The 18,138-nt window shown below is 33.5% G+C and overlaps 1 protein-coding gene across 2 annotated transcripts in view; it reads left to right on the top strand.

Annotated features, from left to right (window-relative positions):
* The window catches only part of TFEC (transcription factor EC), a 662,156-nt gene extending 646,658 nt beyond the window's left edge, over positions 1–15,498 (top strand). For both annotated transcript variants that reach the window (XM_082631957.1, XM_082631956.1), the window contains 5 exons: positions 2,058–2,172; positions 4,145–4,201; positions 7,787–7,862; positions 13,693–13,840; positions 14,724–15,498. In XM_082631957.1, coding sequence (XP_082488083.1) covers positions 2,058–2,172; positions 4,145–4,201; positions 7,787–7,862; positions 13,693–13,840; positions 14,724–15,104 — 777 coding nt within the window. In that variant the 3' untranslated portion in view covers positions 15,105–15,498. The remainder of the gene's footprint in view (positions 1–2,057; positions 2,173–4,144; positions 4,202–7,786; positions 7,863–13,692; positions 13,841–14,723) is intronic.
* Positions 15,499–18,138: the final 2,640 nt, after the last annotated feature.

Below are 18,138 nucleotides of genomic sequence, written 5' to 3'. Positions count from 1 at the left end.
AAGTGATTAGCCATTTACATGAAATAGAGTAGTACCTACAGCATAAAATTAAATAGGATATTAATCATTGTGCTTCAGGGCATAAATTGATAATAACCAAGGTCAGGATAGGATGTAATATACCCACAGTTAAGCAGGATTAGATTCATTTTCAAAATTCCAGACCCATTTCTAAGGAAAAATGCGTTGGGTACAGTCTGACGAGGTAATATGGACCCAGTGAGATGCTATAGTTAGGAATCTATCACTTTATTGTTGCAGTGTATATGTAATATGTCTCCTTTTCTTCTCAAACATTTCTGCTATTTGCCACTGCTGCATTGAAATCCATCGGAATTCAAACTCTTCAGAGAAAAGTGCCCTTTTCCTAGTTCTTTCCCCCTTCCTTCTCCCTCATTCCCTGTCTTTTTGTTCAGCATGTCCATTATGTTTCTCAAAGGCACAGTGGAAATGTACAATTCAGGTTGTTGATGCCCCAACTTATAACCAACAGGGTTTTCAAAAAAAGATTTTGGAAACTTTTAAATTTTACCAATATAACTAAATGACTCACATGTTAGGGAAATATCTGCTTTTAGGATTTCTTCCTAATTGTGTTGTACTGATACTAATACTCATCATCTATCCAATTTGGTCAACTTTGTCCCTGTCCCTATTTTTCAGATGAGGGAATTGAGAAGGAATAAATATCCCACTTAAGGTGCTCCCTTCTAAGGTCCAAGAAACAAAAATACATTTTAAAACAATGAATTTATATAAAATAAAGATGAGGAGTCCAAATAGAGTAAATAATGAGAAGAACCAATATATGAAAACATACATCAGAATACCATATGCAATCTATAATGTCCTTATTTATATGCACATACACTTAAATATTAGCCTGATTTCCACTGTATTTTCAATGATTTTTTCCCTAAGAAATATACAATATTATTATATAGTTTAATAAATTATTATGTCAGAAACTAATTTTGGTCTTTCTTCACATTTATTTTCAGTCTGATTTTATAAGTATTAAAAAATTTCCCTCAGTTTGAACTGGAGTTTTACAAAAAGTGGGACTAAGATGTTAGAGTCTCCATAATAATCTTGTTATAGCTTTGCTTGGTTAATTGTATTATTTTTAGTTCTTTAGGAAAGAAAAAAGATACTACTTATTCAGCTCTTGGTTGACTTTCCAGAAATGAAATAAAGATACTTAGAATGGAAATATTTTAAACATTCAAATCTTATATTTTAAATGTAGCTTGTTCTGGAATAATGAATATTAACTTGAGTAACAAATATTATTTAAATTTTTTTCTTGGGAGATCAAATCAATAAGTACATTTTAACTAACAAATTGATATGATTTTAAATTGTGTATAAAGTATCTTAGCTTTCTGAAAAATTGTTCCCAAGAAGCACTTTAAGAATTGCAGTGTTGCTATAATTAGACATATCCTATATCCACTAGAGGCAAAAGCAGTTTTACACTGCTTTTGGTTACCGGCTAGGATATTTATAATAATCTAGAACATTAAGTGTACAGCGAGAAAAGCATGCCTTCCAGGAAGGAAAGAAAGTTTTTCACTTAATTAACAGTGTAGAACACCTCTTGACTGTGAGTTGCTGGTAGCACTGATGGTATTAAGAAGGCTTCCAAAATGTTCAACCATTATACCTAATTTATGATATGCAATGAACTTTCCAGCTTTGCTAATATGTATATTGATTTTTGTCAAAAATGATATTTTTAATCTTTTTCATTTATAACCAGGTAATGTGCTGGATCAAATTCCCATAACTTTGTAAATATTAATCAAAATTTTTCCTCGTGAGTGAACTAATTTCTCCTTTTGCTTAAATACAAATAGCTTTTTTCAACATAGCTTATCCATAAGCATGCCACAATGATTTTACAAAGTTAAGCCATATTCATTTTTGTTTCAAATTAAAATGCTATATATTACAAATTACTATTAATAAAGTGGTAAATTTAAAATGAACATCTAAATACTTCGTCAATATCCAATGAAGATTTGATTGATCTTTTCTTCCTTTTTCCTCTAAAGCTTTCTGGAAGTATTTTGGATGTGTATAGTGGTGAGCAGGGAATTTCACCAGTTAATATGGGCCTTACAAGTGCTTCTTGTCCAAGTAGTCTACCAATGAAAAGAGAAATTACAGGTAACATTGCTTTTATAGTTTTATCCTTTTTAAAAATCAACTACATAAGACATGAGTGACATATATTTCCAAGCTAAAGAGGATTTAAAAAATATTATTAAAATAGTTAGTTAAAATGGGAGACATTTAGAGAGTAAATCCATCTTTTTTCCTCTATGACAAGCAAACAGCAAGTTAACATAACTTACAGTTCAATTGAATTAATTAATTATTTTAGGAATTGGGTGAATATACACATAACTTCTATTCATATGTATATGACAGTTTGACTAAGTTCTTCACTTAACATAGGTTCATTTTGATATTGAATAGATGCAATTTATTAACATGGTTGCAAAAGAACAGATTAATAGATTAAAGAAAATTAGATTTTCCCCTTTTTAGCTTGTTTTATGGATTTCATGATTCACATTTAACTTTCTCATGTGGGTAAAAAACCCTCAGTTTTCAATAGTAAATCTCAAAATTGTTACAACTCAAAGGAATTATAGGGGCACTGTCAAGTTCCTCCAATATGTTGATGTGGGAATCAAGAGTCAGAGGAGTTATTTTCCCAAAGTCATACAGCTGATTAGAAGCAGAAGTGGATCAAAATAAGGATTTCATGACTTACAAGACCAGTGTTAGTTTCTCCATAAGAATAAAATAAAACTCAGTCGAAATTTCTATAACAAATTTTTAGTTTGGAGCTCAAACACTGGTCTTTAAATATTTTTATACAGTTAATATAAACATTTTTAATAAATGCAATATATCCATTCTTGGAGTCTAACCAACAACTCAAAAATATCTATGCATTCAAATTATTTAGACTAAAATTAATGAATGTAGCCTTAACTAAATTTAAATAAATGTATTTCTATTTTAAAACTAGAATAATTCAAAGAACATTGTATTAATTATCTATTGCTGTATAACAAAGTACTCAAAATTTAACAGCTTGAAATAATAAACATTTATTATCTCACACAAACCCTATGGTTCGGAAATTCCGGGGGTGACCTGTAAAACTGGTTTTGGCTCAGAGTCTCTCATAAGGTTGCAGTCAAGATGTTGGCCAGAGGTACAGACATTTGCCACTTGATGGGCTAGAGGATGCACTCCCAAGGTGGTTCATTCACAGGTCTTCCAAGTCAGTGCTGCTTGTTGGCAAGTGGCCTTGGTTCTTTACCACGTTGACCTCTCCACAGGGCTGCTCAGGTGTCCACATGACATGACAACTAGCAATTCAAAGGACACCAAAGTGGGAAGCTGAAAATGTCTTTTATGATGTAGTCTGGGAAGCCACACTAATCATTCCCACAAAATTCTATTGGTTTCAGTGTGGAAGGGCACCAACAAAGGTGTGAATATCATGAGTGAGAATCATCGTGGGCCATATTGGAGACTGACTATCACAAATGCTCACAACTACATAGCACATGAAGTGTCACTTACTGAAAGTATGGAGTTGTCCAATAGGTATATCTGAGAAATGTAGTTAGTTCCAATTCTTGGGATGTAGAAATCATAATTTTTTATAAAAAATTTAGGTTGTAATAATTTTGAACAATCTTAAAATTCTGAGAACAATACTAATAAAAATGATTAAGCAGTTTAATATTTTCTGTGTGCTGTACCTATTTTAATCATCACAGTGATTATCAGGTAAGTATTATATCAGTTTTACAGATAAGAAGCCTGAGACAGAGAACTTAGGTATCAGTTCACAAGGCTATTAAATGGAGGGCCAGAACACAAATCCAGATTTTACTGCTCAAAGCCCATAGGTTTTGTCAGTGCCTTCTTACTAAAGAGCACTCTGTTCCAAATTTCTGAATATTTTCAATATATATATATATATATTTTTTTTTTTTTTTTTACCACTTGGAGCAAGTAATATTGTATTTTCACTAGTATTTCTGAATTATGTTGACTGGAAGGATTGTAAGGTAGAAATGAGTACTGTTTCAATTGTCTTCCTTTCGATCAGAAACTGATACTCGAGATTTGGCAAAAGAGAGACAAAAAAAGGACAACCACAACCTCAGTGAGTATATTTTCCTTTTTTCAAAACAAAATTAATTAATGCAAGAGGAAATGCAGAAGGTTAAAATGTGTGATGTTTTATTGTTGCCCCATAAATATTTTGAGGTCAGATGACCAAAAGTAAGTGTACATGCTCACTGGTAGAGCTATGTTGGGAAATTTAAACAATGTGAACTCTCAGAAAATCTAGGCATTTTTATGAAGTTCAGCATCTCAAGTTCTCTCCTTGATCATTCTCTCTCTCTCAAGAAGACTGCATGTGAGCATTGAGTTATGTCTGAACTCAGTTGTGACTCATTGACTCCAAGGTTTAAAGAGATAAAAGTGACTTTAGAAAATGTACATCATTTAAATAGCAAGAAATGTGACTCCAGGTTCTTATCTTTCTGTGTCAATCTGCTCCTCCCTTCCTAATGATAAGTTATCTGAAAGTACTGCTTATGTTGTACTGCTGAATTCCACTGCTGCTGCCAAAAAAGGGGCCTCTTATGCCTTCCTGGGGGTCAATTTGACTCTGATAATGGGTCACATGAGATGGGTAAATGCAGTCCAGGGAAGTTGATGAGCTTTAGAGTGCTTTGTTATGTCTCAAATGCTTAACTGTCTTAAGTGAGCTTGACTAATTGAGTGTGAAGCTTTTTTGTTCTGGGAGCCAAATCAAAAAATGAGAAAAAAAATAGAATAGAATAGAAGTAAATAAAAACTTTAAAGCTCTAAAACAAACCAGGAATTTCCTTACATGTGGTTAGTTGAAATTGATTCTACATGTACCTGTGAAACCTGCATATATCTGTTCATGAAGCATCTGCGTACGTCACAGAGTAGGTTGACTGTGTGACTGAGGAGAGAGCTGACCTGTGGTTATAACAGTCCTTAGAGTAATTATGGAGAGGGAAATCATTTGATTCTGATCACTTAGTGGCAGAGAAGATAAGTGTCAGTAGAACCTGAAAGACAGAGCTAGTTGTTGCCAGAAGGAATTAATAATACAACGAGGAGCTAAAGGCTTCTCTCTTAGTTTTAAGCCTGCTAACTATTACCTTCCTTGCTCCTTTCTTCTCTCCTCTATGTTTGCACTTTAAATAACAGGTCATTTAATGTAAAGTATGATAGGTGCCTCGTATGACCATTATCAAAGAGTTTTCTAATTTGGATTCTCTTAGTGATCTTTCTTTTTGGAGATATCAATGTTACAAAAAATTAATATCACATTTTAAATATGAATCTAGGATATCCCTTAACATTTTTGAGGATCATGGCTGGAGGACAAATAAAGTCCCACTTACCAGATGTCTAAATACTTAAAAGCTATAACTCAAGCTAGAAATGCTAAATTAAGTATGTTCTATCCTTCCTAAAGATTGGAAGGCCAGGTGTGAAATAAGAATTCTCAGATCCTTGGAATTCTGAATAGGAATGTCAGGGTGGGGCAATGCCAGCCTTTAGCCAGCAGCCCATCTCACTTCTCTCTCTACCCCCTAGAGGCCACTTGCATTTCTATGCTGCAAGTGGACTCAAACACGAGTGGGAACCCCTCATTCTGTATATTCAAGTTCTATACATATCTCTGCAAACAGCTGCCCCTTGTCTGCATCTTGGGACTAGGGTAAGCAACTTGGTGTCCTGATCCTCTCTCAAGAGGATGGACCTGGGAAGCAGCCTGAACAGGCTCAGGGTGTTTGGGAAGATATTCCTGTTGCAAATTACCTGGAATGTAGTTTAGAAGGGGGATCCCTTTGTCCTGTGGCTGCCTTGCTCAGTGTGGATGGGTATGGTAAGAAAAGGCAAAGGGGACTCCTCATCAGTATGGGGTCTGAGAAGAGAGGCCCCTTTTGCTTGGATCTAAGGACAGGAATGAGTGAATATATCAAAAACTTGGTGAAGAGTGAAATCAGCTGAAGCATGAAATAGTTTAGTAATTTCTTAAAACTTGACTCCTTTACAGACAACTAGTACTGGAGATGAAAACATTGAGGAACCAAACTTCTCATCATAATTAGCCATTAAAAGTTTTACTGGGAACAATCTAAGAAGAGCTGGGTAGGAATTTCTGATATTTTACATAAGGTGCATCTAAATAATAGATTTTGATAAACCATTATAGGACTAAACCAGTCTCCTATTTTGAGATAAAACTGTGAACATCCTTCCTAGCTGCTCTTCATCTTATATTTAAAAGTCTGTTTTATAATATAGGAGTGAGTATGTGTGAACATAGACTTACTAATAAATTCTCACTGTAAAATATAAATGTATTTCTATCAGCATTATCCTTGTTTATTTTCTTTTCAGTTTTTTATATGGTGTCAGTTTTTTGAATCACATGCATAGGAAAACAGGATTGGTAAAGAGGGAAAATAAACTCTCCCAAGAATCAATTATATCCTAATTTCAGAGGAATCCCAATGTATTATTTTTGAAGATCAAGTTCATTCATGGTAAATTGCTTTGTAGAGTAGGTTCACCAAGACAATTGATATTTTTTTCATGACTTTCCTTGTTTCTAGTAACAGATCTTATTTTTGAAGCACGTATGGTTTAATGTTTTTGACATATAGTTTTCTTCCTCTTCATGACATTTTACTTCCTTCATTTCCCTAAAAAGCTTTAAAAATGTTAGCTACTTAAACAGTATTATGCATAAGTTGTGGTTCCTGATACTGGGAATATAGAGCACTGGGAATATAGGACTACTCTGTGCTCTATAAGACTGCTCTTAGGTAAGGGTCAACATAGAAAACTCTGCTTATTTGTATATTTGACATTTATTGAACATTTACTAGATGCACAAAATTTCCATAAGCAATGGATGCATAGAAATGCAAACAGAGAAAACAGTCTCTGAATAAAAACCTATATCAGTAGTTCTCGAAGTATGGGCCCTAGACAAGCAGCATCGGCATCACCTGGGAACTTGTTAGAAATGCAAATTATTGGGTCCCAACCCAGTCCTACTAAAATCAGAATCTCTAGGTGCGGGGTACAAATTTATTTTAACTATCCCTCCAGGTGTGTCTGATGCATGCCAGAGTTTAAGAATCACTGCTCTATGTATTATTGAAAGTTGTTAAATTAGAAAACTATATTTATAGTCTAATCAACGTACATTTATTTAGCACCTTTTACATGCCAAGGCCTCTGGAGATACAAAAGAAATGGTCCCTGCCCTCAAAGAGGTCATAGTCTATTTGGGCACACATACGTACCATGTAGCAAACTTTGTGTTAGCCTTTCAGTGGCGTGTATGAGAAAGGAGAGAATATAAATATATATATATATATATATATATATATATATATATATATATATCAGTATGAGTGAATATTATTGCATTTCAAAGAATGATAAAAATGTTTTTGAGAGAAAATGTTTTAAAATAATTGTGAATAATAGACTCACAATTCTAATATTGTTATTTTTACTTTTAGAATAAAATGTGTTTGAATTTTTTATTTTTGAAAAGTACCCTTTTCACTGAATGAAACTTTTTTGCTCATTGTTTTTCAAGATTGTTAAGAAAGTTTACAGCTGACCAAAAATGAATTATGCTTTAATGAGATAATCAATAATATTTCTTTTTTAATAGTTGAAAGAAGAAGAAGGTATAATATTAATTACCGAATCAAGGAGCTTGGCACTCTTATTCCAAAGTCTAATGATCCGTGAGTTCACCAATCATTTATTAATAATGTTATGGTTTCAATCCCCCCCCCAAAATGGGTGGGAGGGAGAGGGGGAGGGGAGAACCAAAGACTAGGAAACTAAGCAGCTGTGGTAAAGATTAGGCTACTGCTGGTCTCATTTTTTAATATCTATTCAAGGCTGATAGTTATTAAGCATCAACGTTGTTACTAACACTTGTCCTATTGAGCTATAGGAAATAAGTAAATTATTTCTTCTCAGTATTTAGTGGATTTTTCTGTATGACACCGATATTTGCAAATTTAGCGGTAGTACCAAATGCTTTCATGATACTGACTGGCATCCTCAATTTATGATTATAGCACTCCTTCCAATTTAAGATTTATGTGTACGTGAAAATTGGGATGTTGAATTTTCAGAGGTTCCAAAATTCTGGCGATATGCAAGCAGAAAAAATAGAATTGTAAAAACAGGCTGATTGACGCCAGTCAATAATCGCTTATTGCAATTAAATTTTCAGCTAGGTTATGGTGTCATACAGTCACAAAGTCAGTTAAACAAGATGTTTGAGGTTGTAAATTTCAAGAAATAGTTGATAAAACAAAATATCAATTTAGCATGTTAAGTGTTTCTCTAAAAACATGAAAACATTGTAGCATTAATAATGACTAGAAAAAAATGTTTTGTTCAGACTGAGAACTGGACTCTCCAGATACTGGCAAAAATCCATTATTCAGAAATGATGATGTTTGATAAAGTGATATTTGTGAAATTTGAAAGTATTCTTTCCCTAAATGTAAATGTGTTAATTCACTTGGACAATTCATCCATTTATAATAGAAGGGAATGCCATATTTATTCTTATGGGCATAGTAGATAGTGAAGGCATCTCCAGTAGAATGGCAGAAAGAGCACTGGACAGAAAGTAGGAAGAGCTCAATCTTGGTGTAGGTCCTACCAATAAGTTTTCAAACCTTTTGAAGTCTCTAAGCATGCAACTCTTTCTGTTAGCAGAAGGGAACATCCATTTTCCAGATAAGACTTTTTTTTAACACTTAAAATATAAATGCACATTTATTCACCAAACATTTGATTTAAGACCAAGACCTTTTAGTTTGAATGTGTTTCAATTTTTCTTTCTTACATAAACTACACAAAAATGTATAGTCTATTTCAATTTCTTAAAGATAAAACAAAAACCTAAGGGCCAACCACCTAAGTATAGATGGATTTTTAAAAAATGTTTGCACTCTAATTTCTTACAACATATTTTTTAGCAACCTATCTCTACTGACATTTTACTTGAGTTTTTCCAAAGCTTTTAATATACTTTTCCTAAGAACAATAACTATTTTTATAAATGCATTTTCTTCTTTTGCATTCGTATTTCATTAGTTAACATACATATAATTTAATTATACTATCACAATAATAAGTACAATGGTCATTCATTTAACAGCCTGTCACTAAGTACATGTCACCACAAGGATAACAGAAGTACCTGGGTGTCTCAGAAGGTAGCCTAGGGTCTACTTTGTTCTGTCAACAGTCAGTGAGTATTACAAAGGGAATGGAGAACATTAATTAATCCTGAAAGTGATTAGATAAGGTCAGTTAAGAGAGCTTCCCTTGTAACCAGTAGAGCTAACCCACAGTGCCAGGCCCAGGTTATATGCAGAAAACAGACGAGACTATAAAATTGGACTCTGAAGCCTGACTGAACATCTTTAGATGTCACCAAACCTGTAAAGCACCAATTATATGGCTAGGTTTTTATAAAAATAAAATCAAGTAATATGTATGAGAATATTATAAAGCTTGTATGAGGGATAATTATTACTCTACATTTTCATAGGAGCTTTGGTTGTAAAATGGCTCCTTTCTGGTTCTAATTCATTGTCCAGAACAGGGGATGGAAAACTTTTCCTCTAAAGGGCCAGATAGTAATTATTTCAAGCTTTGTGAGCATAAAATCTCTCACAATTATTCAACTCTACCATTGTAGCATGAAAGCAGACATAGACAATATGTATATGAAAGAGCATGACTGCATCCAATGAAACTTTATTGACAAAAACAGGATGCTGGCTATAGTTTGTCTACCCCGATCTAGAACATGGAAAATCAATTTATCACAGAATCACATCTGAAAGGGACCATAATTGGGAAAGCTTCATTTTAAGTATTCTTAAGGGACTTTCTCTTCTTTGTGGATTTCAGAAAGGGGAATTATTAATTGTTTTAATTCTATTATATTATATGTAGGCACTGAAAATATCAGAGTATTACATATTACACGTTAGAAGGATAGTAATACCTCATGAAAACTTCGTTGCTGTTATATGTACAAAGAGTGCAATGGGTCACAATAGAAAACACATTTCTTATGGCAGATGCATTTGATAAAGTGGGAAAGCCACAGATTTGCAGATACAGCACTGAACTGAGAGAGGAGACCTAGGACTCATCTTCTAAACACCGCATGCTCTTGGGCAAGTAGCAGGAACTCTGAAGCTTTGGTTATAAAAAGGCTCTGAGGACCTTTCCAGCTCATGGCTAGAATAAACTTACGGTTTGGCTTAGCAAATGAAAGCTAATACCTGAAAGCATTTTGAATTCTATGAAGTTGCCATTTTTGCGTATGAAAAACATTCAGAAATTTGTACTTCTTTCTTCTTTGCTGGGTCAAAAGAGTATGGTCAGAAGGGAAAAAGTATAGTCGAGCTATCGTTGAGGTATATATGTTGAGAAAATGAAATGAAAAGCACACAGTCTCTTAACCGTCAGTGAAAAATAAAACCAAACAAAACTAGCAAATACAAAAAGTGAAGCATTTCTACAGATGTGTGGTAGTGATTTACTTCATATGTGCTTTTAATTAATCATATTTACAAAAAATCATATTTGTAGATATAAAAATGCCAACAGAGCATGAATTATTCTAGTTGTGCTATCAAATTATTCTTTCCTTTCTACTTTTTTATATATATAATTAAGGTATTTTTGTATTGATTTTTTTATCTTCTACAGTCAGAACTTTCTCCGGCTTTTGTGTAAGAATGGCAGTTGAGGTAGTAAATGAGACCTAACAAGACTTTCTAAATCAGAAGTTATAAAATGTTGATCAAAGCAAGAAGAATCAGACCTGTCATGGTGTTTTCTTTCTTTTTTATTTTTTTAATGCTTCTAAGTGAATGTGCACTCCTAAGATGACAACAGATTGTACATTTTCCATAGTTTTGCCTGGCAGCATTCTTACTCCAACCTACATATTTCTGTTACCTGCTTTAGCCCTATATACATTCAAGCTTTTAACTTTCTCAAAGATATAAGTTCTTCAAAGAAAATTATTTTGTAGAAAATGAAAAGCCAGTATCAACATTCACTCCTTAGGTATGTCCTTGTATGTGTTAGTGTTTATAGTATAATGTCATATATAATGTTTTTTAAGGCCTAACTGCATGAAATTATCTTGGGAGAGAGGTAAACATCTCTTTAATATACTTGGAAAACTTGAAATATTTTCAGAAGAAACCTCATATATTAAAATGGCTTTAAATAGAGTAAACTTTTAAACATTTAGTGAAATGACGTCAAGTAGATATTGTAGCAAAACCCATTGTGTGTTTTCTATCACAACTTTTTTTTTAACATCTTTATTGGAGTATAATTGCTCTACAATGGTGTGTTAGTTTCTGTTTTATAACAAAGTGAATCAGCCATACATATATATATATATATATCCCCATATCTCCTTCCTCTTGCGTCGCCCTCCCACCCTCCCTATCCCACCCCTCTAGGTGGTCACAAAGCACTGAGCTGATCTCCCTGTGCTATGTGGCTGCTTCCCACTAGCTATCAGTTTTACATTTGGTAGTGTATATATGTCCATGCCACTCTCTCACTTCGTCCCGGCTTACCCTTCCCCCTCCCCGTGTCCTCAAGTCCATTCTCTATGTCTGCATCTTTATTCCTGTCCTGCCCGAGGTTCTTCAGAACAATTTTTTTTTTTTTTTAGATTCCATATATATGTGTTAGCATACGGTATTTGTTTTTCTTTTTCTGACTGACTTCATTCTGTATGAGAAAACCATATTTCAAGAAGAGTCATGTACCACAATGTTCATTGCAGCTCTATTTACAATAGCCAGGACATGGAAGCAGCAACCTAAGTGTCCATCGACAGATGAATGGATAAAGAAGATGTGGCACATATATACAATGGAATATTACTCAACCATAAAAAGAAATGAAATTGAGTCATTTGTAATGAAGTGGATGGATCTACCACAACTTTGAAGGTTTATTCTAGACCTAAATAAACAGTACCTTAAACTTCAAAGTTGACTAGGGTTATTGTTTTCATCCTATTCCTTCTGTCCTTCAAGTTTTTCTTCCCATGAGAAGAAATAAAACAAAATTAGGGCCTTTAGACTCCTGTTGCTGCTTAGAGTTTTAACTCAGGAGTTCACTACACTTTTCAGTGACAGATAACTTCTTGGTTTAATGACAAAAGTAGCCTCTTTTCCCCCTACCCTTCCCACCACTAGATAATTCACTGTGCTTGGAAAGATATCAACAGCTGTATGGCCCCAGAGAACTGACAAAGCATTTTCAAGCTTGAGACAGACCTGGCAATGGTTTGGTGCTTTTCAGTAGAAGATGGCTTATTTCAGCATTCTCACCTAATAAGCATTTTCACCTGTGGTAGAATAATGTATCTTCCTTTAATTTGTTACAGCTAATGGAATTGTCATCTAACCTGAACTTCCAGTGAGGCACATGCCAGTCAGGTTTTTCATAAACTACATTTTCCCACTTCTGAACACTTAATACATACATATTAAGTTCCATGAATTTCATGTAGATCACGTAAACCAAAAATACATGCAGTGTAGTGTCTTTTCCCTACAAGTTTACTTTCTGTTGTATTAAAAGAAATCTCATGATTCTAAATGGAAAATTCATCCAGATTTTTCAAGAGCTCTGATTAACTTTTAGCAATCAGTTTGGCCCTATTCTCCATACATATTATGAATTGTCAGACAGTATTAAATTTATTGATGTATGTTTTTAGATATTAAACTCAGTAGCCTGTTCTGTAATTCCAAATTTACCATCTCTCCTGTCTAAAAATAAGTTTTAATAAAATATTTTTTCTATGCTACAGTCTGAAGATTATTGGCAATGTTCAACTGTATTTACTTATTGTACACTTACTTAAAAATAGATATCCAGCTTTAAAAAAAATGTTGATGCTTTTTGTGCAGAAAAATTTGCCTAATGATTCCAGAAAGTTTTGCTCTATTGCATAAAGTGATGTTGCCAAACTCCGATTTGTTTCACAATTACTCAGGATCACCATTCAGGAGGGACTTTATTTTTCTTTTCCTAGAAGCGTAAAAGCAACCTTATAGAAAGTAGGTTAAAAGATTGATACATTTGAAATGATCTTAAAAAATTTAGGCTTAAGTCCTCAGTAATGTACATTTCCTCGTTCATTAATGCAGAAATACCGCACATAGATTTTAATCTTGGAGTTAATAATAAAAGCAATTTTCACTAAAAATATAAAAACTGTAATGGTAGAATCATGATATTGCATTTAGCTCTCCCACAAAAAGTCACTTTATTACTTTCTTTTGACACTTATTTTCATTCTGGGATTAATTTTACTATATAAGGGCTTCTTAACTATTCTATTAAAATTTCTATTCAGAAGCAATAATATCTAAGAGTGAATAATAGTCATGTAAATCATTATTTCATATTAATGTGAAAGATTTTGTAAGTTCTTATGAATTCTGCTGACATGCACAATTGTGAAAAGGTTATCTCTCCTTTCTACAGTGATATGCGCTGGAACAAAGGAACCATTCTAAAAGCATCAGTGGAGTACATCAAGTGGCTACAAAAAGAACAACAGAGAGCTCGAGAATTAGAACACAGACAGAAGAAATTAGAGCAGGCTAACAGGCGCCTTCTACTCCGGATTCAGGTTTTTATAAGAACGTTGCCATGAACCATGTAGCTTACATATGACTTCTCCATCATCAGTTTTATTCATTGGTCTCATTTATTTTTTTCTCATTAACAATTATTTTTTCTTCCCAAGGATAATTTTATTACCTTTTAGAAGTTCATGAATTAGATTGATTCAATTAGGTTTTGATTAGAAATCTAGGATCAAGTTGGCTTTAAAAATATATAATGAATGACAATAACTAATTGCAAAAATGCAGAAAATAGAACCAATTTTATAAACACACAAATATTATCCCAGTCAAAAAATAATAATAAGCAGAACCTTTGTTTCTCTGGATAATATTGGACATTAAATTCTCCTCTCCCCCTTTTATTTCTATAGTAACATTGCTGTGGATTTCATTGCCTTAAGGCATATTATGCCAGTTTATATTGTCACTCCTCATCTGTTCATGTGACACAAAATCTCAGAATATAGGTTTTCATAAGCCTCAAGGTTTTTTCTTTAATATGTGAGCAAGCTTACTGCCAGGTAAAACACTCCTGTTTCCATGAAATGGACCTATAGAGAGAAATTAATCAGGAAGAATGACTGGAAGATTTCCACTATCTCCAAATAGTTGTACTGTAGCCTGAGCCACTATGGGACCATTATATGTCATGTATTCCTTTAACGAACAATCTGAGTATTTTTTTAAAATCTGAGTATTTTCCTCAGGGTTATTTTTCAGGCATTAGAAATATACCACACTCTGTTATTTGCAAAGAATATTGATAATATGTATTAGTCTTCATTTTGAGTGCTTGTTAATATTTTAAATCTATTTGTGGCTTACTCTATAGAGTTGAGTTTACTTTCAAAGTCATTATTTAATTATTCTTGTTTGAAATTGCAGGAACTAGAAATACAGGCTCGTGCTCATGGTCTGCCAGCTCTGGCTTCACTTGGCACAGTTGATTTAGGTGCTCACATCACGAAACAACAGGCCCATCTTGAGCAGAATTCAGTAGACTATTGCCAACAATTGATTCTGTCTCAGGGGAAAAGCCCTGAGCTCTGTGATCAAGCTATGGCCTTCTCTGATCCTTTGTCACACTTCACAGATTTATCATTTAGTGCGGCTTTGAAAGAGGAACAAAGATTGGATGACATGCTACTGGATGACACAATATCTCCATTTGGAACAGATCCTCTGCTGTCTGCCACTTCCCCTGCAGTTTCCAAAGAGAGCAGTAGGAGAAGTAGCTTTAGCTCAGATGATGGTGATGAGTTATAAGAAATAAACAAGCTCAATTCATCAACTGGGAATCAATTCTATGCTGGTGCTATGCAATGAAGTTCTGTGTTTCATATATTGCTTTGGCTCAATTTTTCTGAAAGGAATATATTGTTCATGAAAAACTGATTGGCTAGAAACAACAGAATTCACAGGAAGAAGAAGCACATTGTCGAAGAATTATTAAGAGCAAAAAAGATTTTTTTCTCTTTGACTACTGAGTCCAAATCTACTTAAATTTTGTTTTCCTGGAAAGAGGCACAACATAAGAAATAGCTCTCTACTGATATTTTAAAAGTAGTGAGTTGGTGGTGTACTATTGGAACTAACAGACTGCAAAGAATAAACCTTCTGAAATATACATTTTCTTAATTCTGTCTCCTTCCTATTCAGCTCTGACAATGTTAATTTTCAAGAATCAAGATCGACAGATCTGGTTGTTCATTGCCTTTTTTCCACTGTCTGGGGAATAGTTGTCTAAAGTTCAAGCCTTATAGGGGAACTAATTAAAAAATAGATTATCTACCACTTATAATTGAAAAGTGAATCTACAATAAACATTAGAATTTTCCACAATAAAATACAGAAAATTTATAAAAACTTAGGATTCTAAAATTAGACTCTAATTCCCTTGGTCAGTTCAATCACATAACTCTAAAAGCATCTTTGCATATTTATGGAGATATGCTCAGTTCAGAAAAAGAACACATTGAATACTGTCCTCAAGAATACTGGCTAGAATTGTTATCGCTTCACACAAGCATACCCACTGCCCCCGCAAACAGGTACACAATGCACGTAATACATGTTCTTTTTTCCCCCTTCATTCTTCTGATTTTCTAATCAGCATCTGAAATTACACTCCAAATCCTTTTTACTTTATCAAGAAGAGACACTGGATAATCAGTTTCAGCAAATAAAATATTGAAAGTTCCCCTACTAGGACAATTTGTTGATTTGTTAAATAAAACTTATCACTGTTTCCAAAATTGGATTTCAATTAATTAGTTGATACAGTTTTGCTCCAAGTTGATGAAATACTGAAAACTGGATTGCTAACTGACAAAATAATTAGTAAAACAGAAAATCTTTCTTATTACATTCAGCTCTGAGCAGAGGATAAAGTTCTATTCCTGTGAGTATTTAGAGTACCCTAAGATCTCTGTTAGCCTTGTTAGCATTTATTATTTATATCTATGGTGCTTCACTCAAATTTTTCTCTCTTGAGCTTCTTCAAAGCATTGGGAATTGACTTACCAAGGATGTTACTCTGTGCTAGACCTGCATGAATGATCATCTGATCAATGAGTATTTATGTAGGGATACTCAAAACTGCAGTAAGTTCTGTGAAAATATAGAATAGATGAGCAAGATATGGTCTTACTCCTCAGGGAGTTAAAAATGACTGCATAAGAAACCACAACAAAAGATAGAAGACATTTAAAATTAAAGCCTACATGGTGCAGCATAAGCTGCAAATACAGGAGGTCAGAAAAACTAAAAATGAAGATTGGAGAATCACAAAAATGTGTGGGAATAGCAGAATTTAGCTTCTTTTAAAAAGCATACATTTGGTGGAGGGGAGGCTATACAGGTGAATAATATCAACCAAATGATAAAAGCGAGAATAAGTTGGGGAAGTGTCTTCATGATACATTCATTAGAAAGATCTGACCACCCTAGAAGACGCCTGTTCAGAGTCCTGAAAAATACTGGCAACAAGTTATGAAAGCCCTTGAAAACCAAGATGAAATGATGTAACAATTTTTTTACTAAGAGGAAGAATCCTAAAAATTAAAATGCTACTGTATATTACTAATGTGATTGACATGTAATCTTTCATGAATATTAACTTTGGGATAAACTTTTGAAAGGGTGCTTCAGGTATTACATGAAAAATACGTCATCACAAAATTTGAGATTTTAATGCTAATGAAAGTGGAAAATATTAAATCTTTATGGTATGTTTCTATTATCTCAGGCTTAGCTTACAGCATTAGCTCAGAGTTTGGAGAATTAAAATAATTTTCATTTTTTGACATGAAAAAACTCTTAATTTATAGGAATAGTTGTCAAAGCCAGATAGATAAATTCATCTGAAGTAGATCACATGAAAGAGAGCCATAAGATACATTTCCTCAAGAATTTTCAAGAGAACATTATATACTTTATGACAAAATTCCACTTTATTATCCGAGTTGATAAGTTAGCATTACAAATCATAGAGAAGGAATATATCTTGAGGTCAATGGAAAACACATCATTCTAGATAGAGGTTAATTTCTGTTCTCATTTTATACATTATTCTAATTTCTTCATATTCTGAGAAAACTTACACTGAGGATTTCTTTACTCTGTCATCATTTTCCATTCTGCTAAAATACTACTACTCAGCCTTGAAAGCCATTTCTCATAATCTTAGCTAGTGAATGGCTTGACACAAGATGGTAGAGTCTGGATGAAGGAGATCTGGAAAGGGTAATAATATTTGCCACTACTTACAGATTATAATAACTATCAGGGGATTGTAAAACAGGTAATGGATTTTTAAAGACAGAGTGAAGAGTAGTGTTGTGTCACAGTCAACTGAAGTAGATTAAAAAATTAATTTTAGTCAGTAGTTCTTAACTTTTTAAGGCCTTGAGAATCTATTGAAAGTTATAGACTTTCTCCCTGGAAAAATACAGAATATATATATATAGCCCAAAATTTGTACGTGTTAAGAGGTGTGAGGGATCTCCTGAATATCTCCTTGGATCCCAGATGAAGAATTCCCACATCAGGTCTGTTACTCAATTGACAGCATTGTAGTTGTGTATCTATCAAGAGCTACGTGTACAGTTAATGTCATATGTAATGATGGAGGAGGGAGCGCTAGTTATCTGAATATCATTATCCCAGTCCCAGAAATGATAAGGTTTCATAGGTAAGTGAAAGTGTACCAAACAGTAAACTATTCACTAAAGAAATTGTTCACTTATAAAGTAGCCCCTTTCTAACATCCCCTGTTATATATATACCTCTGTTATATGCT

The sequence above is a fragment of the Mesoplodon mirus genome, assembly GCF_964341445.2.
Source record: "Mesoplodon mirus genome assembly, chromosome: 9".
Classification (NCBI taxonomy): Eukaryota; Metazoa; Chordata; class Mammalia; order Artiodactyla; family Ziphiidae; genus Mesoplodon; species Mesoplodon mirus.
The sequence above is the reverse complement of the archived record's forward strand: the minus strand, read 5'-3'. Positions and strand labels throughout refer to the sequence as shown.